General features: G+C 37.0%; 1 protein-coding gene across 1 annotated transcript in view; it reads left to right on the top strand.

Moving 5' to 3' along the window:
• LOC307166974 (NACHT, LRR and PYD domains-containing protein 3-like) overlaps positions 1-22,965 on the top strand; it is a 72,709-nt gene extending 49,744 nt beyond the window's left edge. The window contains exons 6-7 of the mRNA XM_079885798.1: positions 8,356-8,402; positions 22,101-22,965. Of these exons, the coding sequence (XP_079741924.1) occupies positions 8,356-8,402; positions 22,101-22,660 (607 nt within the window). The 3' untranslated portion in view covers positions 22,661-22,965. The remainder of the gene's footprint in view (positions 1-8,355; positions 8,403-22,100) is intronic.
• Positions 22,966-24,205: the final 1,240 nt, after the last annotated feature.

Below are 24,205 nucleotides of genomic sequence, written 5' to 3'. Positions count from 1 at the left end.
TAAATACACATCTTGCTTGTTGCACCACACATATTATGTCGAAAAAAACGAAATATTATGTTGAAATAACATTATTATTAATAATACATCTTTTAGAATATTTGATTAAATGCTTATTGTTGCACTTGTTCAATTTTAATAAAATTAAAACTTTAATTGTGATAATTAAAATTAAATATTTAGTGGCCAAGTTTTGCTAATTTATTATATAGGCTATTATATGCCTATTGCCTAGGTCATATTAAGACAAGGCATATATTAAGTTATTTTAGCTGTTATGAGAAAAATAAATCTAACGAAATCTAAAATCTAAATCTAATAAATCTAAAAAACAAGTTATAAAAACTCGGTGAGTGTTTTAGCGCAATTTTTTCACCTCATGGGATCACAACACTAAGAGATAGTAAATCTTTTCCTGGATTTTTTTTGTGCGTTCCCGAGATTAGACCTTCCTTAACATAATGCCGAAAACCCGAAGTCTCTAGGTGGTCTGGTTGAGGAGTAGATAGAAGTGCAAGATTGGTGCGCACAGACGCACAGAACAGAAATCATTAATTAACAATCGCAATTTGTCCGGTGGAAAATTGCGCTAAAAATTCTAACGCCAATTCAACATGCCAGAATAAAACCTGATTTTTGAACAATGCGTAACGCCACTCGGCCTGGTGTGCCAAAACACTACATTTTAAACTTCAATGTTTAATTCAAAACAATCTCAAAAAGCGTTGTGACATTTTTTTTTAAGCAGTAGCCTAGCCTATATACATTAAGGGCATTGAAACCATGATCTTAACTAAAACGCGTTCCGCGTAATCTCTCAAAAATTATGCCACACTACTCCATGTATTTTTTTTTCTAAAATTGATTCTATCTTTGGTTCTATTCTGTTGTAGCCTAATAGGCCTATTTGTATAAGAAAAATATGCCTATTAGGCTTAGGGTTTTATATTTAACCCACTTACATTTTAAAATACGGCAATTGCTGCTGTTTTGCACAATGTCCCTTTGCGCCACCTGGCGGTCATGTCGGGAACGACTTTGAAATGCGGCTGGTTTATTTTCGCCGCGGTGATTTCGCCGCGACGGCTGGCGCGGCGGTAATAGGCATTCTGGTTGTCCACCATCTGTATTAAAAATACTACTACTACTACTACTACTACTACTAATAATAATAATAATAATAATAATAATAATAATGTGTGCATAGAAGGTTGCTTATTTACGTTTAAACAGCATGTAGCCTTCAATGCTTGTATGTATTATTTACTAAAGATTACCTTCATAAATAATAAAGTCATGAATTGAATTTTATATTTTTTTCAAATAGTTAAATAAAATAGAAAATAGTTCCAACAGATTTTGCTGTGGTACCGAATAGGGCTGAAACGATTAGTCGACAACGTCGACAATAAAAAATTGTCGACAAATATCTTTGTTGTCGAGTAGTCGTTTGATCCCACGTGACCTAATGTAAGGGCCTGCAATATCGCGATTTGACCGCTACGGCGCTGTAGCGCTAGAGTGTAATGCAGCCGTTACAAATGCTATTGCGGTAGAAGAAAACACAGCGCAAATTATGACGGAGTGCAAACGAATCCGAACTAGCAAGGTGTGTGAAAGTTTCACAAAACTTCAAACCAAGAATGCTGTCGTGTGCAATACATGCAAGGCGTAACTTGCTTTTCACGGGAGCACAACATGCATGTTAAAGCACTTAAAGAGGAAAAACCCGGCACGAGACGAGCCGGTGAGAGGTGAATGTTCTCCAGCTGGAGCTAACGTAAATAACTAGCAGTAAATCTCTTTTTAGAGAATTGCAATACTACTAATAATAGCAATAATATTAACAATAATAATATAATTACAGTAATGTGATGATTATTTTTGCATAGAATAAAGCTTGATCGAGCTTAGGAGTCAGGGCTGTTTTTATTATTGTAACTATTAACCCTCTGGGGTCTGAGCTGTTTTCTGGGCCCTGGAGGTGTTCTGACATGCTCTGACATTTGTGCTTATTTCTGTTACTTGTGACATTTTCATGGCTAAAGTCTAATTACACTGTATTCAGCACAAACTCTGCTACAATAATATATCAGCAGCATGTATGTAAAAGTTTGTAGTTTTGAGATAATGACATTTATGCGTGGTTTGTGAAAATACAAAAATAAATTCTCACTGAAATAAGGTCATGAAACCCCTACTGATTATTTCTTCACAAGACTTTTGAAAATTGTATGACGTAGCCTAGAATATTTGCTCTAAAACTATGTGAGAATCACCCTGACTGCTCATTCAGAGAAGACAATATATTGATTTAAAAAATTTACGACGTGTTTTGTGTTAGAAAGCAATATGCGAAGGGGCGGATCATCTCATTAATATGAAAGCTTTCCACACCTGAGAAAGACAAAGAACCTCCCTAATGGCCCTATTAGGAGCTTATCAGGGCCCATCATTCTGACCACCCTTGCACAAAGAATGAGGAGATTTAAAAAAGAATGGCTTTTAAAATTGTTTGGATTTATTTACAACACAACATAATCCAAAGATACACAACAAAAAAGCACTTATTGAAGAAAGAGACCTTTGTGCCATTCCTAAAAACATTGTACATACCTTTCATTTTCTAAGGTGTTTGATTTTCACTTTACCATGTTCATGTACAGAGACATGTACTGTGAATGTTGAAGTCAGCAGGACTCAGTGGCATCTGGGCCCTGAAAAAAAAAAAAAAAAAAATTTAACATACTGATATCAAGAGAAAGGCCTGCACGATTTTGGGAATACATTTTAGATTTTTCTTGTTAAAATTGCTTTTTAAAATTCACAGAATACACACACTCACACAAATGTTTCCAACAATATATTATATAATGAACAACAGTTTTGTTGTGCCTTGTAGGTATAGGCTATGCGCAGTGCTGCATAAAATAATAACAATATAGCAGCCTATATATATTTTCAAAAAGATTTCAGTAACAACTAAGCTAGAGAAAAATATATTGATTATCATGTTACTTCAAATGTTTCCATTCGTTATGATGATATGAAATGAGATAATAGTAAAAACATGAAGCCGTTTGGAGCGTTTTGCTTTTCCAAAATATGATACATTCAAACGCGATCGCGATCAAAAATATGATACATTCAAACGCGATCGCGCTCAAATATAAAACATTATGGTTAGGCCTACCATATACATATCTACGTTTGAGCAGATATCCACAAACACAGTAACAGTAAACACGGGTCTAAATATTATAATATTCACCATATATCTAGCAACAGTTCAACTGCATTGTGAAATTTATGCAACAATAGCAAACTAATATGTAATCTTACCTTATCTTTCTTGTCTTCAAATATCGTTCTTCTTCTTCTGATGTAAATCCAATCTAAGCTCAGGCACTCTTTCAAACTCGACGAAAAGTGAAGTGAAGTGTTTTGTTGTTGAGGTAATGAGGGCGATCGCGTTCCATGTGGAGATTTGCATGTGAATATCTTTTGCGCGAGTGGGCGTGGTAAATTAAAAAATAATTAGGAAGCGTTTGAGAAGCTGGACATCTTGTTGGTTTTATACAAATTACTTAAACAGAGAATATTTGTTTTCGTTTTGAATCCGATCATTTAAAAGTACACACTTAAATGTTTATAAAGGTGTATGGCTCATAAATGTGTGACAAATATTCGCTGAGTTTTGTTTCAGTTTATAGACGTGCTCAAGAAAAAAAAGTTCACCGCGACGGAGAGGCAGAACGCACACCCTGTTTATTTTCTTTATTTTACAAAAGCACAATGTTTTGATTTGATTGGAAGTGGACACATACAAAAGTAGAAATACCACAGATTCTTTTTTTATATTTCTTTTTTCTGTATGACCATAAATGACGGAGAAATTTAAGTTTATAGTGCTACAATGTGGAGAAAATGCAGCAAAACGCGCCGGCGCGTTTGTCGACCTCAGAGGGTTAACTTAGTTATTACAGTCTTATCACTTGCCTGTATTTTGTTCCATATTCATGAAGACTTACAAAAAGAGATGTTATGAAGAATATCATGTCAGTTATTTTTTTATACTGTAAATTAAAAGGTGAATGAGAGTGTCTCTGTCAGCTCAGCTGTCAATTTTTTTAAAATTGTGTTCTTATAATAATTGTTTGCAGTTTAAGTTTGTCTGTAATGCAGCTAATAATTTTTTTTGTTTATTTTTTTCTATTGAAAGAGAACCGAATATTTAACCAATGCTTTTTGCATTTGTGTGTGATTTGAGTTGGACAGAAATCTGAAAACTTAAAGAGAATGACCTGTTTACCTCAAAGTTCATTAAACCAACCATTTCAAAAGCTGAAGTGATTTTCTTTTTTTATATTATAGTTAGAATATGTATAACTCAGTGTTTTTTTAACTAATTGAAAAGGCTGAATAATCGCTCCAAACTTACTGATTAGTTGGCGAAATAATCGACGATTAGTCGATTGATCGTTCTAATAATCGTTAGATTAATCGATTATCAAAATAATCGTTTGTTGCAGCCCTAGTACCGAAATTGGTACAGAGAACTGTTAAATTTTAATAGTATCAGTACCGACTACTGGAATTTTTGTATCGTGACATCCCTAGTTTAGATAAAGGTGACTAGCCCTGGCACAGATACTATATATATATATATATATATATATATATATATATATATATATATATATTTATATATATATTTTTTTATATATATATATTTTTTTTTTTATATATTAATATTTATTTATTTATTTATATATTTATTTATTTGCTATAATGTTGTTTTGATCCATATACAGCTGACAATGGGCTGTGGTTTGCCCTTCATTCTTGAAAAGACTGAACCGAAAAGACTGAACTGAACTGTTGTGCCTTGAGTCAGCACGAATATATAAGTTACTCAATCAAAACTCACTTTTGGATGTGCCTGAGTGACAGTCACTCCGACTCAAAATGAGCCAATATCCAGGAGTGTATGATCTTATGATGCCAGTTTTAGCCAATTAATTCAGCGCTTCGGTTGGTGCAACAGTACACTGAACTGAGAACAGTCTTTTGGACCTGTCCATCATGCTGAGAACTGAGTAATCTGTGGACCATGAAAGTTTTGCGAATATGAAAAAAAATTATGGCGATAGCAGGCCACTTAAAAATAAAATGCTAGAAGAGAAAAAGTTAAAAGTTTCAGCACATTGTGCTTAAAAAAAAAAAAAGTTTTGAACCACTTTCCTTCAGTGATTCTTCTTGTTAACAACAGTTGTTCATCACTAATGTTATATTCTGAATGATCCAATCCAATCTGACTTCTGACCAGTAATGCTGCCTAAATAATCATACACTGTTCGTTCGTTGGCCAGAGGAGAACTGAGCGACTTAGCCTGGGTTCTCCCAAGGTTTCTTTCCTCCATTCTGTCACTGATGGAGTTTTGTTTCCTTGCTACTGTCGCCTTTGGATTTTGGCTTGCTTAGTTTGGTACAGTTAATTTAATATTCAACAATATTATTGATCTGCCTGCACTGACACCATTATATGAAAACTGAACTGAGCTGGACGATGATATCACGGTTTTCTCCAGAGCGGCTATATATATATATAAATGAACTAAATTTAATAACTTTTTTACAACAAAAATTAACCATCACTGAACTTACTTAAGCTGGACGATGACACTATTTTTTTCTAGAAACAAACTTTGTTGCATTATTTCCTGTTATCTCTGTAAAGCTGCTTTGAAACAATCTGTATTGTTAAAAGCGCTGTATCAATAAAGGGGACTTGACTTGACTAATGCTCAACCATCACTTGCATATTCACTTAATTATCTCGTTAACTTTTGCATTGCTTCAGTGTTACTTTAACACACTGTTGATTGGGACAATATGTACACTGAGTGAGCAGTGTTGATTTAAATCTGAATTTTAACCGGATTCTGCTGTGGGGTTAAACATGTTTAAGATGTAAGATAAAAAGACACAGTGAAACCGACAACTTCTCTGGCCCCGTCCACACTACTGCGTTTTAGTTTAGAAACGGAGAATTAAAACGAATACGATCTCCGTCCACACCAGCGTTTTAGCTGCGTATTAGAATCGATCTCCGTCCACATTAAAACGGCTGAAAACACGGATCACGTGACCATTCACCAACACTGGGCATGTGCGTGCCGGTGTAAACACAACTTCATTGATAAAATTATCCCACCATGCGCTGGTTCTTCCCGGGTTAACCCAAAACCGACACTCCATGTACGGTCGATGCCGCCGCTGCACACGGGAATTGTCACAGATCGCTCGAATAATAGCTCGGCGCATGTAGGCAGTTATAGCATTGTAAAATGCAGAATTTACTTGCACAACAGCTGCTAGCAAAGATATAGGCTACGCTATGACTGATGACACCCAATCATAGAACCGAGCGTGAGCCTCTACTACGTCATCGTTTCTAAAGTCCTCCGTTTTGACCCGTCTTCACTAAAACGCCCTCCGGAGTTTCAAAACGAAAAACGGGTCGGCAACGTTTCTAAACTTCTCCGTTTTGGGTCTCCGTTTTTGCCGTTTTAGTCTGGACGGGAGGTGCAAACGTAGCAAAAGGTCTCCGTTTTTAAACGAAAACGCAGTAGTGTGATTGGGGCCTCTCACAGCCAAAACACATTGTTTTACTGAAAAACGAATCACAATCTCTGAAGACTTTAATGCCGACCAGCAAACACTGGATAGAGGCGGGTTTTTTTGTTTTGTTTTTTTACCTAAGCAACCCTTCCCTAACCTGCTTTTTTCCTGCAAAAATGTCTGAAAATTAAAAGAAAGAGGAGGAAAGAAATGTGGAAGTGTGTGTGAGTGTGTCTCTACACAATGTGAGAAGCTTCTGTGTATTTTACATCTGTGTGACGATCAACGATAGGTCATATTGGTGAGATTTCACACTAACCAGGCTTCTGTACTTGTCAAATCACCTTTATTTCTATAGCGCTTTATACAATAGAGATTGATTCAAAGCAGCTTTACAGAGATAAACAGGAAAATATCAAAATCACTGATGCAAGCAGAATTAATTATGCTGTAAAGCAACTCTTTATTCAGCTGAAATCGGTTTAGTGTTGATTCAAGGTTAAAGATGTGAGTATATAAAAAATAAACGCACACAAAGTGAGAAACAGTATTAGAACTCTATCCACCTGTATGTACAATATATGATGTTTTATTAACAAAGTTCGGGAGGAGCATGTTCAAATAATCAAGCAATCAATCAATCAATCAACTCATCAAACAATTACCATGTCTACCCTATCAGCATGAGAGGAAGCATATATATATTCACTCTGTCAACTCGCCTAACTTCCTTGACAGTTTTCAGCATCCCTCCACCACCCCGACTCCTCACTCTTGGCTTGTTCTTTCACAGCCAGGAATACGGGGGGAGTACTCTGGGTTCGGGCCAAATACCGAGCCCGGAGCCCTCTCCTCGGACAGCACGCCAAATACGCATTTATTCTATCTGACTTATTTGTAAGTGTGAACTCGTGAAAATGCACCAAATAACCCTCAAGCAACATGTATAATATACAGAATAATTTTTTGTCAGTCTTTTATATGTGAGCAATAGTCTCAGGAACCGTGTGTAACAGTCATTGTTCACCCAGAGTTCCTCTGAATCTGCCTGAGTAGTCCATTAATAATCCATGGTTTAAAAGCAAGTAATCGGTCGTTATCATCTTCATGATGAAGGTTTCTCAGGGTCTCCCTCCACAGATGAAATGTACTCATATTTCACCCTTGGTATATTAGTCTTTTCTTTCGTCATTCTGTTCCTCATCCCTGGAAAGTCCTTCACGTCAAATGATGTAATGTCTCTCTGAACTTTTCCTTTTGTGAGATTTGTGTTGATCAATTACAGTTGTAGGGGATTCAGAAATAACACACATAAACAGGGTTCATAGAAAAGAAATTTTATATATAAATCCATCTATACAAGTCCCACAGGTGTCATTTATAAAGCTGTCTTATATGTAGGCCTACTACAAACTGGACGATTTAATAAAAAAACTAAATAATGCTTATTTGAAAACACAAAAATGCAGACAGTTTTCTGTGATGGGTAGGTAGTGTAAGAGGAGAGAATATACAGTTTGTACAGTATAAAGACCATTTGTGTCTGTGTGTGTATGTGTGAGAGAGAGAGTGTGTGTGTGTGTGTGTGTATATGTGTGCACTTGTTTAGCTGCTGTTTACTTTTGAGGGCCAAAGGTCCTCACTAATATTATGAAATATAACATCTGACTAGTGAGGACAATTTACACAACTATATAGTGAAACAAACGTGTGTGTGTGTGTGTTTTCTAGCGTCGATCACGGAGGAGAGTTCAGGATTTCATCAGGACTACACAAATGTAAGTCATTAAACACACAGTTTTAGTGTTGTTATTAACCCTCTGGGGTCTGAGGTGTTTTCTGGGCCCTGGAGGTGTTCTGACATGCTTTGACATTTGTGCTTATTTCTGTTACTTGTGATATTTTCATGGCTAAAGTCTGATTACACTGTATTCAGCACAGACTCTGCTTCAATAATATGTCAGCAGCATGTATGTAAAAGTTTGTAGTTTTGAGATAATGACATTTATGTGTGGTTTGTGAAAAAAAAAGAAAATTGTCACTGAAATAAGGTCATGAAACCCATATTGATTATTTCTTCACAAACTTTAGAAAATTGTATCACGTAGCCTAGAATATTTGCTCTAAAACTAGGTGAAAATCATCCTGACAACTTCAGATAAAACAATATATCGATTTTAAATTTGTAAGACATGTTTTGTGTAAAAGCTTTATGCGAGGAGGCGTGAACACATCATGAATATTAATGCCTTTCACACCTGAGAAAGTGTCTAAAGACAGAGACAAGTCACAGTCACAGTGAACAGTCACACACATATGTGCCATTCATGAAACATAGTACATACCTGTCATTTCCAATGTGTTTGATTTTTCATTTACCATGTTCATGTACAGAGACTCTGTACACAAAGATGTAAATGTTGAAGTCAGCAGGACTCATCAGTGGGGCATCTGGTCCCTGTATAAAAAATAAACACCTGTGAACATTAGGGCTGTAATCTCCCAGACGATTAGTCGATTATTGGTCGATACGTTCTGGCTCGACCAAAATTCTGATTCGTCGTTTTTTTGCCGCGTTCATTTCATCAGTTTTGCCGCGTTCATTTCATCAGGTGGAAAGCACTAATTGCTAATGGGGGTGTTTTCAGAGCACCCCTGTTTCACATGTAACAGTCTGTCTTCAGAACACCCCCCTTGTTTTCACTTCTTTTGGATTAGCCCAACCCACTGGAGAAGAGAGACAGATTGAAGAAAGTAGGCTACTAGAAGGTTTGCTCAATTGCTTTATTTTTCAGTTATGCACTTTATTTCGTTTCTGCTCTTGATCTGGTTTGTTAAATAAACATATTTCTTTTATTAAAGTGGAAGTGCCTTATGTGTTTAAGAGTAAAAGCTTTAAGTTAATAGTCTATTCGTGTCTCAGCCGCGAAGCTAAGCTCCTATGTTCAGTCTCGCTCTGTGCGAGCTGCACAGAGCGGCTGATTTGATAGTGTCTGTCAGAGTTATTATATTACATATGACAAAAACAATTGTCTAAATTATGTTGCATATTCCTCAAAAGTTCTTGTGATGATATCACTAGTTGACAACATAGTACTATTTTCGGAAATCATAGGCTATGATGATATTGCGCAGGTGCACGTGATGCAACGCTGTCAGAGCCGTCAGACTCGTGTGTCAGACTCATTTCAGTGCAAAATAATTCGGTCAAAAACGATTTAATATACTGCAAATAGCCTACTAGTTTTTTCTGTTTATTTATAATTCATTTAGGTGGACAACAAGGCTACCAAGTACTGCGCACAGTGTGCAGTTTTTTTTCCTAACATCATTTTTAGTCGATTTTTAGTCAAATTTCAGGACTTCAGTCGACCAAGATTTTCTTTAATTGATTAAAGCCCTAGTGAACATGCTGATAAGAGAAACTATAGGGCTGCACGATTTTGGGAATACATTTTAGATTTTTCTGGTTAAAATTGCGATTTAAAATGTACAAAATACACACACACACACACGTGTATATATATATATATATAAACAATGAACACCAGGTTTGTTGTGCCTTGTAGGTATATATGTGCAGTGCTGCATAAAATAATATTAACAATAGCCGATAGCAGGCGGCCTATACATCGTTAAAAAGGAACATATCAGTAACACTACACTAGAGAAAAATATATTGATTATCATATGTTACTTCAAATGTTTCCATTCGTTATGGCGTTATGAAATGAGATTGGAGTAAAAACATGAAGCCTAATGCACCACGCGACTGACTCACTCACAGCGTGCGGAGAACATTTACTGAAGCGATCGAGCCGCTCCAAACTATGAAACATTATTGTTATCATCTACGTTTGAGCAGATATCCACAAACAAAGTATTTCACAGTAAACACGGGTCTAAACATTATAATAATCACCATATTAGAGTTAACACTCATACTAGCCTACTTTTATCATGCTGTTTTATTATCGAAAAACATTCTCATGTCGTACATGTATATACATTTAGCATTGAAAGGTTGCCTCTAGTTCACATTTCAACATGTTTTGACATAGGCTTCATGTTTTTACTCCAATCTCATTTCATAATGTACATTTTAGTCTGGCACCAGTTTAACTAGTAGCTACAATGTAAAGTTTATACACCAATAACATATTATTAGGAGTGGAAATCTTACCTTAAAAATCTTATCTTCAAATCGCGTTCTAATTCTCCTGAGGTAAATCCAAGTTAAACAGCACAGCACAAACACAGTCTCGACGAAAAGCAGAGAAGTACGTTACTGTAGTCTCTGATTCTTTGTTTTGAGGTGATGAGGGCGTTTACAGGCCCGCGTGGACTATTTGCATGTCAATTGCTCGTGGGAGTGGTCACATTAGAGTTAATTAGCTCGGACTGGAGAAACTGTACATGTTGTTGCTTTCATACGGATTACTTAAATAAAATTTGTTTTTAATAAATGCAGCAAGAACATGTTCAATGGTGTTGTACAAACGTTGAAACCGCAGTGCGCAAGGTTAGTTTTGTTAGGTTCATTGGTGTGGACGCAAATATAGTTATCGTTATAGTTATCGTTAGGGATTAGGGCTGCAACAAACGATTATTTTGATAATCGATTAATCTAACGATTATTAGAACGATTAATCAACTAATCGTCGATTATTTCGCCGACTAATCAGTAGGTTTGGAACGATTATTCAGCCTTTTCAATTAGTTAAAACACTGAGTTATACATATTCTAACTATAATATAAAAAAAGAAAATCACTTCAGCTTTTGAAATGGTTGGTTTAATGAACTTTGAGCCAACTAAACAGGTCATTCTCTTTAAGTTTTCAGATTTCTGTCCAACTCAAATCACACACAAATGCAAAAAGCATTGGTTAAATATTCGGTTCTCTTTCAATAGAAAAAAATAAACAAAAAAAATTATTAGCTGCATTACAGACAAACTTAAACTGCAAACAATTATTATAAGAACACAATTTAAAAAAAATTGACAGCTGAGCTGACAGAGACATTCTCATTCACCTTTTAATTTACAGTATAAAAAAATAACTGACATGATATTCTTCATAACATCTCTTTTTGTAAGTCTTCATGAATATGGAACAAAATACAGGCAAGTGATAAGACTGTAATAACTAGGTTAATAGTTACAATAATAAAAACAGCCCTGACTCCTAAGCTCGATCAAGCTTTATTCTATGCAAAAATAATCATCACATTACTGTAATTATATTATTATTGTTAATATTATTGCTATTATTAGTAGTATTGCAATTCTCTAAAAAGAGATTTACTGCTAGTTATTTACGTTAGCTCCAGCTGGAGAACATTCACCTCTCACCGGCTCGTCTCGTGCCGGGTTTTTACTCTTTAAGTGCTTTAACATGCATGTTGTGCTCCCGTGAAAAGCAAGTTACGCCTTGCATGTATTGCACACGACAGCATTCTTGGTTTGAAGTTTTGTGAAACTTTACACACCTTGCTAGTTCGGATTCGTTTGCACTCCGTCATAATTCGCGCTGTGTTTTCTTCTACCGCAATAGCATTTGTAACGGCTGCATTACACTCTAGCGCTACAGCGCCGTAGCGGTCAAATCGTGATATTGCAGGCCCTTACATTAGGTCACGTGGGATCAAACGACTTCTCGACAACAAAGATATTTGTCGACAATTTTTTATTGTCGACTAATCGTTTCAGCCCTATTAGGGATGTACCGGTTGACCGACCATAAATCAGAACCGGATGGTTTTTGCTTCTAACGCACGATCGGCAACCGGCAGTTTTTTTGTTTTGTTTTGTTTTTTGACGATTTTTTTGGAGGTGCGCCCGAGTGCACAGATTACATTGGAATAATTCGCGAACATGTAATTTATGTGGAAGTATTTCAAAATCTGTGAGCAGGATGTGAAGATTGCAATCTGCAGTGTCTACAAAAGACAAGTTAATCGCGGAGGAACAACAGCGAAGACAATCGGCTCAACAATCTTGATCAGACATTTGTAAGTTCATCACCCGAAAGAACGGAAGGAGTAGGGCTGGGTATTGATTCAGATGTTCCGATTCGATTTCATTTCGCAAGCTGTCAATTCGATTTGATATTTGATTTTCGATTTCAATTCTTGATTTAATACAAATTCTATATTTATAAAAAAGAACAGTGAACATAAGTTTACAAGTGGTTAATGAATAAAAATAAATTACGGTAAGAGCCAAAAATTTTATTTGGGTACAATTGGGTACATTGAAACAGAACCCATCTCTATATTTATATATTTTGAAGCTGAAAAAAAGAACAGTTGCATGCCTTGATCAAACAGGATCAGGTTATTTTATTTTTAAGATAAAATAATCATAAAATCTTAAAGGGGTCATGAACTGGATTGTTTTATTATTTTATAATGTTGCCTGGGGTGCCCTTATAATGTTAGTATGATTTTTACATCAAAAATTGTCATAATTTATAAATAAAAGCCATTTTTCCAAGCCTGATTTAAGGCTCAGATTTGAACGCTCCGTTTTAAGGGGCGTGTCTGCTGTGAGACTGCAGTGCAAACGCCCACTGCTGTGATTGGCTGACATGCTTGCATATGAAATAGCCAGTATTACATGAACTCTCTCGAAAACTTTTACTACGTTTTTACTATTACAGCTATCGAGATTAACTAATCGTGAAAAGTATCGTTTAAAGCATTATATTTAAATCTATTCAATCACATGAAAGGTTGCAGCATGATGAGCACTGACTGAGCAGATGACAGACAGTCTGTTGATCGCGTGAATAAAGATCTTATCATTGCAACGCAATTTCTGCACTTTCACAAATGTTTACACCAAATCACAATGCAAACACGATGTGAATACACAGTAAGAGCTTCGTTGTGTAGTGTAACAGTGTCATTATTTCATCACGAGTTTGGAAAGTGTCCAGATAAGCTCTCGCGGCTCGCGCTGTGCTGTTTGATTGACAGCTTGGGCGATTGGATCGTTCTTTGATCGCTTTCTGTATATAATTTAATAACAGTTTAAAAAGATTATTTTCATAATACTACGAGAAATGATGTGAAGTTGATCGTTTAGTCACTGAAGCATAAACAGTATTGAACGATTTTAAGAGAAATATCTGAACTTGAATAATTACACAGAAATCACTGATCGCAGATCAGGCATTAGAATACACATGGTTACTTACATGTTGCTGGCAGATCCGTGTCGGGAAATTGTGATTGACTGATTTAATAAAGTTTAACCATGCTGGAATCCGAAGGAAGCTTATGCAGACTGTCTTCTTCCACAAACAGGCACTGGACAATATTTAGTAAAAGGCATGTTTGGAAGTAGCTCGATCCGGTTTAGCAATTATCATGTCGTCCTATGTTATTTTAGCCTGGATGCCAGCCTAACTTAGCCCCGCCCACAAAATTTTTAGGTCGGGAAGTTCGGTCTGGACTCGTTCCGTTGAGGAGCTATTATGCCCGAACAAAAATTGTTCGGACCAATCAAATTGTCAGGGAGGGCTTTATACGATGATGGACAGATGAGCAACGGTAACGTAATCATCCACGTCATTAACGAGCGCTTGGGTTGAATTCAAATGACTGCCGCTGAAGAATTGAGATTTCACGAGTTCACGCTTACAAATAAGTCAGATAGAATAAATGCATATTTGGCGTGCTGTCCGAGGAGAGGCTTCGGGCTCGGTATTTGGCCCGAACCCAAAGTATTCCCCCGTATTCCTGGCTGTGGAAGAACAAGCCGAGAGTGAGTGCAAGGATGCTGAAAACTGTCAAGGAATGTTAGGTGAGTTGATAGTGAATAAATATATGCTTCCTCTCATGCTGATAGACTGTAGACGGTTGATTGGATTGATTATTTGAATGTGCTCCTCCTGAACTTTGTTTATAAAACATCATGTGTAGATTCCGCCATCGCGTCTGTTATAGAAGATATCGACAGCACATTAATTTTAAAAGAGGAACAGAGAGCCGCGATCGGAAACATGAATGAAAAACATACGTCACTTACTCCGTTGCTCTGATTGGTTGTAGGTCTATCCAATTGAGTGCAGAGGCATTTTTTTTCCTGGTTCGGTTGAAACCAAGCGGCAACCTCCCCGTCTCTCTCTTGAAACCAACACGGAAGTGAGTTAAACTGCAATTCGTTGACTGGCCGCTTGAGGCTGTTGTCAAAAGGGAGTCAAATCTGTATCTCCCCCATGTTAAAATGCCAACTTTACAGCAGAAAAAAACGTGTTTACAGCCTGGTGTCTGTATGTGGATTTGGTCTATACAGCTAATTTTGCCCTTCATGACAACTGTGAGGGGGGTGAATTTTTTTATAACTCTTCCGTTTAGTTGATTAATATTTAAAGTTCTGCAAGGGTGTGGCCACTTGAGTGACAGGTGGATTGCCGCTGATGTCAATGCTAGCCGTTTGTCTGCTGTTAGCCGCCACTTCACCTCAGCAAATTTTAGCTGCTGAACTTGCCACCTCTGCTGTGTTTTGTGCTTTTTTCGGGATTATTTCATACAATTTAAAACACCCATTACTTCGCCCACGGCTTTGGGTTCCGTCGTTGTCGTCGAGTATCGTTCGAGAGAACAACCAGCGCTGTATTTCAGTTGTTTTCCTCTGTGAACATGCACTAATGGATGTCTGACAATTTCGTTGCTTTTTGGAGTTATCAGATTTAAAAACGTCAATAAAGGCTCGTTCGTTCTGCTCTCCCGGAACAGATTGATTATAATATGCTTATGTACCGTCAGATGAAATCCTGCAGGCGTCGGCGCTTTCTCCGTCCATGCAATAACATTAAATGCACATCCTTGAATGAGCGCGGATTTTCTAGCGCATTTACTTGAACTTCATAGGCAATAATCTAACGTTATAGTTTAACCCATTTGAGAGGCGGCCAAAATCAGAATTTAAAATGGACTGAATAAACTCTCTACGAATTTGACGAGCGATGCTGCGCTGACGGACCATAGACTATAAAAAAAGTGACTGACATGTATGCACATAAATCACTGTCTCACACACACTCTCTCAGAGTAATATTAAGTTACTGTATAATGCATTTTCAACTAGCAGAATAGTACAGAATCACGATACACAGTCTCACTTGTAGCCATGTCTTTTAACTATTATAATATTTCGAAGGGCAAAAATAGGAACCTTTAATTGAGCTCCTCAGCTCCACTCACGCCCCGCCTCTTTGCCCATTTTCTGTTATCCGGGAGTGACGCAAGGCCAAGATGGCGACGGCCGGCTCCGCCCACTTTAGGCTTCAAAAATGCTCTTCAGAAACGGGTGACGTCACGGACACTACGTCCATATTTCTTTACAGTCTATGGTTGAAACACACCCTATAATCAAAGCTTAATCTTCTTTTGTGGAGGCGGTGTTTTATCCTCTTTGATGTCATAGTTCCCCACTTTGAAAAACAAGTCGTTTGCTGAGCCTGATGTCTATAAAAGCTTTTATTGGACTAACAAGGTAGTTTTCAGTTCTGAAACTTACAGGATATTCTTATAGTATGATGATCTCTTATGTCAAAATCTCAAGGAAATTTTGATTTCTCAGTTCATCACCCCTTTAAAGCTTTAGCTGTAACATGGAGGCTTCAAGTCTATGAACAATTTAGGACAACTAACTAATACTGGGTTTTAGGTGATCGTTCACCCAAAAATACAAATTTTGTCATCATTTATGAATTTTTTCATCATAGATACTTTTTTTTTTTTTTTTTGAACACAAAAGAAGATATTTCGAAAGAATATGGGTAACCAAACTGTTTTTGGTCTCCATTTACTTTTTTTTTTTTCAATACTATGGAACTCAATACGGCCCATCAACTGTTTGGTTAACCATACTCTCCAAAATATCTTCTTTTGTGTTCAACAGAAGAAAGAAATTCAAATATGTTGAATACATTCATAAATGATGACAGAATTTTTATTTTTGGGTGAACTAAAGCCTGTTTTATGCTTCTGCGTCGAATCGACGGCGTACCCCCGCAGACCCCTCTGCGTTGCCGCGAACCCCTCTCCGACCCCTCCGCCGTAGCTTGACGTGCACCTCCAAAAAATTGTAACTATGCATCAAGGCGACGCAGACCGCAAGGGCTGTGATTGGTCAGATTATACATGTTTGGTAATTATAAAGAAAACGCAGAAATATTATTAAGCATTAGAAATAGTGTCAGAAATTAAATTCTTGGGAATAACTATTGATAGTAAATTAATCTGGAAACCACACATCAGATACATACAAGGTAAAGTATCTAAAAGTATTTCTATAATTAATAAAGTTAAATGTCTTGGAATATAATGCACTATATATATTGTATTGTTCCTGGTTTTGCCCTATTTAACTTATTGTATGGAAATTTGGGGCAATAATTATAAAAGTTCACTCCATACCCTCTTCTTACTCCACCTGGAACCAAAACAAACTAGCAAAGAGATTCGTGAACCACACACTAGGGCTGAACGATACATCAAATTTTCATCGTCATCGCGATATGAACTCGCGCGATGAACACATCGCAACAGACAGCCTGACACGATGAATAACGCCTGGTTCAGATTATAAGATTTTTGTGTCTGTTATGATAGTCACGGAGTCAGATGTTTTGACTCCTAAAATCTTGTCGTGTTGTGGTCAAGAAACATGTCAGACTACAGGTTGCTTTCCGACCAGTCATCGTGTGCCGTCACACGCACACATTCACTCGCACGCACGCACACACACACACACACACACACACACTCACTCGCGCTCGCTCACTCGCACACACACACACACTCGCGCACACACACACTGTTGCTCGCGCTCTCACTCACTCTCGCTCACATACTCAACCTGTCGTGGAGGACAGTTAAAAAATTAAACATGCTAGTCTTTCTGTCGTGAAGCATCGCAGACGCGCCGTAGGTTGTCGCCCACTATGACACACTATACGAGATGAAACGATCGAATCTTGCGTCCCGACGCTCGTTGTCGTTTACGAATCCCCACGACACCCTATGTCAAACGGATTGTGCCAAAATCGCGCTAAAATCGTGTAATCTGAACCAGGCAGGTAATAAACGTCTGACCTATCACGCAAAGAACCTATTAAAGCACTAAGACATGGGAACAGCATAGCTAACATTCACATTTGAATATTTATCACAAGTCATATCGTCATCGCAATATTAAACAATCTTATCGCACATCGCAGCTTTTCCTCATATCGTGCAGCCCTACCACATACCCCCCTAGCGTTCTGGCGGTGAAATGCACCGTGATGCAACGCAACCCGACGCAGAACCATAAAACGGCTACGACGCCGTAGGAGTGACAGCGTAGCTACGCCGTGGAGTTGACGCAGAAGCATAATGAGGCCTTAACACTTTAACACTGGACTAACGGTAGGCTCAAAGTACAGTAACACTGCCTAATTGGAAACTGTAATTTTTTGGTCCACGTGCTCTGGCAGAAGGCAACTTTTTTGAGCTATAATAATGTCTCCAGCTGTGGAGAAAATTATTTCAGCTGGGACACTGGTCCCTGGAACACAAAGTTAGCGTTTTGCCTGGAGGGACAAAAGTGGGTACACCCCTTCATGCTTACACCACAACTTAAGTTAAGACCTCTTTGGTGGTACTGGGGAGGGGTCACCTTCACCAAGGGGTTTTTTGCTCCTGCACAGGTGCACTGCCTCCACTCAGATCATTGCTGCTCAACAAGGAAAATGTCAATTCAAATTACATTTGAATTTAATGTTGCCCATCTCCACCATACAAAAATGTTATTATTTTACTTTAATTCATTATATTTAAATATGCAGTTAATAAATATTTATTTTTATTTTTTTACATTTTCAGTTTTTAAACTTTATACAACTTGCATCATGTACCTTAACTTGCTTCAGAGTGACATCTCACTGATCAATGTTGTGCATGTGTCCTTGCGTTCCTCTTCAGAGATGAAAGGAAGAGTCTTGAAATGAGGGTCCAGGACAGATACAACATACAGCTTCTCTTTTAGATTTGCATATCTTTAAAGATTAGATGATCACATTTAAATTACATTATGGCATCAACATACACAAACTTATAATTAACAAGAATGTTATCTGTTGTAACATTCACACAAATTTTTTAATTTTATAGATGGTGCTAGCTGTGTGTGTAAATATATATCTAAACCTCAAGTTGTCATGCTCGGCAGATTTGAGTTCCTTAATGACAGTCGAATCACTGGCAGTCGAGCGCATCTCATCAAGGAGCTGTGCGTGCAATAATAGAGACTCTCCCCAGACATCACCAGAGTTGCACTCTTCATCGGCCGAAGAGCTTTCACGATGTCCTCTCTCCTCTGTCACAGTTATATCCGCCTCTGTCAGAGTGCGTAGATCCTTTTCGCTCCGACAGACTTCATGAGAAAGAAATGCAGCTGAGATTGGCTGTTGCTGCTCCAAAACCCCCACTCCTCCAACGCATCTGAAAGTAATGCACATATATTTGCCCCTGTGTGACTAGCCTGCATAGCTCTGGTCTGCAACACATTTGAAACGAGAACCCAGTCATCTAAATAGTGGCAGGTAGTTGTGACATCGGTGTCTAGATGTCTTGACGTCCAATCATCACACGTGAGGGCCACTCTGTCTGCCGATTGTAATGACAGAGTCATGTTTCTCTTCACTTCATTATACAGTCTTGGGATAATCTCTTCGCTTATCCGTTTGCGACTAGGAATAGAATAACGAGGCTCAAACACATTTAACCTGATGGAATCCGTCGTTTTCGACTACGCTGTATGGCCTTATGTCTTTTCAAATAAAAAATGCAATCGATTCAGTGATCTTTTGTGCACGAGACAATTATTCTTCAAACAGAATTGTGTGGAATTGTCCTTGTGAATGCATTTGAAATCTTCGGCTGTGGGGGTTTTGTAACGTCTGGTTGATGTCTCATTAAATCGGAACGTAGATTTGTAGTATTACTACAGCATTTCACCTCAGCATTACAAATCATGCATATAGCTTTGTTCTTGTCCACCACACTATTGTCGTCGTCTTGCTTGCGCAATCTGAAATGCTTCCATACCTCTGACTTTTTTATGTGAAAGTGGCATTAACGTCGACAATGCACCTAAAGCCGCCATTTTAAGCACTGAATGAATGACAGGCTCGCCTCTCGCTCCGTTGTTAACATCGCACAGGGAAAATAAGAGGGTGACATCTAGTGGAGAAGACTAGTAATAAGATTAACTTTAATCTTATGTTCGATGTTTGCGGAAATAAATATTGAAAAAAATTTATTTGTGGCCTTTGAGAATCGGTTTTGAATCGACCATATTAAAAAAAAAAAATGCTTAATGGTAAAATCTATTTTTTTGCCCAGCCCTAACAAGGAGTATCAAAAATCTGTTGATAATGCAAAACACGCAAACAAAAATGACAGATTATAGCCTGTTATTATCTAGAGAGCCTCTTTTATTATTTTTATTATTATTATTATTATTATTATGTTGTTGTTGTCGTTACCTTGGATCTTCTTTTTATATAGAAGAACTTGAATGAAAAGCTAGAAGTAAATGTCAGTTCTGTATAGGATCATTTTTATTTTACCTTAAAAATTACATTGCAGGGATGCAAACAATGTGCTTTTCAGCGCCTCCCGCTTTTTTCACGTCAATTTGGGTGTCTTGGGTCTGATTATAATTTCACAAAGTCATTTGAAGCCATTCCATAGCTTAATGTGAGGGACAGAAGTCTATTTACATCATTAAATTAAAGTTTACGGAAACTAGTTTTCCCTCCTCTGCGGCTGTCAATCATGGCTGTCTCCATTCAGTGTTCAAACAGCGCGTGTGCCTCGTCCGGTTACAGCAGGATGCACGGCAAAACTCTCTCCAATATGATGTATTCACATTATAATGTGAACTTTTAAATGCGCACTTGTGCAGCGCCGCGCTGCACACTGTGACTCCATGTTGCTTTGAGCACATCATTCTGCACCCGCGATGCGCATATGCGCTTTGTGTGCTCTGTTTTGAAGCGTTTCATATTATCATGGTTTTGCGCACTGAAAGATTATTAAAAGCCTATTTTTTTTATACCTAGCCTGCACAATACATTTAAAATAAGCAAAAATTATTTCTGTGTAGTGTATGCTATATAAATATATACTTCTGAATTCTTGACATTCATATATAAATGTAAAATTGTGAAATGTATGATTTCCTGATTGAATTTTATAAGAGTACTAATAGTAATTTGTTTTTATTAACATGTTTAGATTTTATAAAATTTCTGTGCTGATTTTCTCAAGAATTACTTTTTGCTGCTGATTTATACACTCACTAGTTTAATAAAAATACATTAAATGTAATATTTAAAGGTGTTAACTGTAATCTTACACTGCAAAATGATAACTTACAAAGGATTAAATTCATCACAATTATGTAAATATCTGGATATTTGCAGCGGGGCGAGGGCTTCGATAACCTCTCTCTTTTTTGACCATATATGTCTTTTGCATCCCTGACATTGACTTAATTTGATTTAAAAAGCACCTGCTGTAGCATCTTTGTTTTACTCGTTGCTCTAAACTTTATTTGATTTAACATTTTGGAATCATTTTTTTTATTTTTGTTTTATTTAGTTTCTCTGGTTTCTTTACACTGAATTTAAAAGCAAAAACAAATGCTGAATGCTGATAAAGTAGCCAAACGTCTTTGTTTGGATTGTTGTCGAATGTGTGTTGATTGTGTCTATGCAGTTGTTGCCTTTAACTGCACATGGTTACAGTTAATGTTTTCATTTAAGGCCAGTTTTATGTAGTTTCAAGTTCAACCCATTTTAAAAGGTAAATGCTGATGCTAAATATGTCAGTAACATCTATGTTTGTATTGAATGTGTTTACTGCACAGTTACTGCCGTTAATTTCAGATGGTTAAAGTTATTGTTTTCAATAGCCAAAAGCCAGTTTGGCTTGTTAAATACCAAATAAACATCTTGTTTATGTATACTTTCATTCATTCTTTCTTGTTTGTTGCCTAAAGAAAGAGAAAAACGGAAATCGGAATCGGCCAGTTATCTTGAAAAAAATCTGAATCGATCATGAAAAATCATGATCGGTGCATCACTAGTTATCGTTCTTGGTGTGAACTTCCCTTTAGTCTGCTATCTTTTCAAACTGATCCAACTTAAAGTTTTCCTAAAAATGATGATCAAACTTACATTAACTGAATATTCAAATGAGCCAAGACTGTTTAAAGTTTAAACTATTTAGTGAGGCTCATTAGACTAATTTAATCCATCCATCCATCCATTGTATTGCCTTCAAACTTTAAGCTTTTAAAACTAATTCAAAGTTTCTGGTCAGGCTTTCTCAAGCCAACTCCAAAGTTTGTCTTGAACTTTATTATCTGGTTGTAAATGTTGCTGTTGTAATGTGTGTTCTTGTGTTCAGATGCCGTTGATCTCACACTGGATCCAAACACAGCACACACTCGTCTCGCTCTGTCTGAGGAGAACAGAAAGGTGACGCGTGTGGAAGAGAGTCAGTCGTATCCTGATCATCCAGAGAGATTTGAGTATCCTCAGGTTCTGTGTGGAGAGAGTCTGACTGGACGCTGTTACTGGGAGGCTGAATGGAGTGGAGATTACACTGATATATCAGTGTCATATAAAGGAATCAAGAGGAAAGGAGGGGGTAGTGCTGACTGTGTGTTTGGAGGGAATGACAAGTCCTGGAGTCTGAGCCGCACTGATCACTCACTCACTGTCTGGCACAAGAGTAAGTCCACTGCTGTTTCTGCTGGTTCAGGATCCTGTAAGAGAGTAGGAGTGTTTGTGGACGTGTCGGCCGGCACTCTGTCCTTCTACAGCGTCTCTGACACACACACACTCACACACTTACACACATTATACACCACATTCACTGAACCCCTTTATGCTGGATTTAGAGTTTATAATGTTAACGCTTCAGTGTCTCTGTGTCACATTAAACAACAAACACACCCTGACTGACAGACACACATACACGTATACGTTCAACACCACATTCACTGAATCCCTCTGTGCTGGATTTAGTGTTTATAATGACACACACACACACACACACTCATTAAATTTACATTTTTCCAGTTGTGTAACTGATTGTGTGTGTTACTGATATAATGGTGATGAATAACACATCATCTATATAATTATAGAGATAAGTATAAAATGAACATTAATCTACTGTCACCTCCAGTATTTCACTGTTAATTCACATGTTTTATTACAGTTTAATCATGTTATTGTAGTTTATGGTCAATAAACGCTTGTTCCTGTTTCAGTCTGAACATGTTTCTTCAGTTGTTGATCTTTGACTGTTATTTTCATTCATGATAAACGTTTGTCACCCTGAGTTTCACTGTTTTTACACGTTTGCTTTTTAATGTCCAGTTTTGACTGAATCACTTTATGAATCTTCATCAAAAGAGAGTTTGGACTGAATCTAATACAGAAGAACTGTTGAACAGGAAAGTAAATGAGTCTGGGACAAATAATCAAAGTCAAAGTAAAAAAAAACACTTTATTTTAATGTGTAATTATATATTTGAGTGCTGAGTAATATTAAGTACATGTATAGGGTTAGAGTTAAGTTATAAATTAATTGTTAATTTATAGTTATTTCTACAGTAAAATGCATGTAATATATGTAACAATGACACTAAATAGTGTTACCAAAAAAACCTGTAAAAAAAAAAAATGTATCAAGTTTTTAGAAACGTACTTGTAGTATTTGTGTTTGTTTATGGTTTTAAAAAACATTTATATTATTCTCTAGTTTAAAAGTTTAAAAACTGTAATGTGGTAAAAAATAATATAGCACATATAATTCCTTAAACACCTTTATATGTGAGACAAAATATACTATGGAAGTCAATGAGACCAGAAACTGTCTGGCTACTGATATTCTTCTAAATATCTTCCTTTCTGTTCAGCAGAAGAAAGAAATTCATACAGGTTTGAAACAACATGAGGGTGAGTATATGATGGCAGAATTTTCATTTTAAAGTGGAGTATCCCTTTAATACAAACTACACAATAGTAAGAGATGAACTGTTGCTTCATTTATCCAATTTGGAAAAAGTGCCAATTTGGAATTCCACCATGGAAAAAGTGGGCCGGTCTTGGGCCTGAAACTCCCGGGCTGAAAAGTGGCCCCACTCCGGCCCTGAATTCCCCTCATTTACAAATATTACATAGAACATCCGTTCTGGTAATTTATCATTTCATAAACAGAAAACACAGCAGATTATCAGAGATCAGCATTAAATCTCTTTCATCTGTAAAGTGCATCAAAGTTGAAGAAACTCAACATGTACAAATGGAAACTGAACTCACACACAGTTTTACTTCAACATATTTGCTTTGGGATCTTGAATTATTACATATAACATCAGATTTTCATTGAAGTTTAACATCATTATTTTGTCCCTGTAACTAAAGTAAATCAGTTTGACCTGAATCAAAGATCAAGTTAAATCAAGTGGAGCGCAGAGGTTCATGTCCTCCATCACATGA

This window comes from Squalius cephalus (assembly GCF_949319135.1).
Source record: "Squalius cephalus genome assembly, chromosome: 1".
In the NCBI taxonomy this organism is placed as follows: Eukaryota; Metazoa; Chordata; class Actinopteri; order Cypriniformes; family Leuciscidae; genus Squalius; species Squalius cephalus.
Note: the sequence above shows the minus strand (reverse complement) of the source record. Positions and strands in the feature narration are given on the sequence as shown.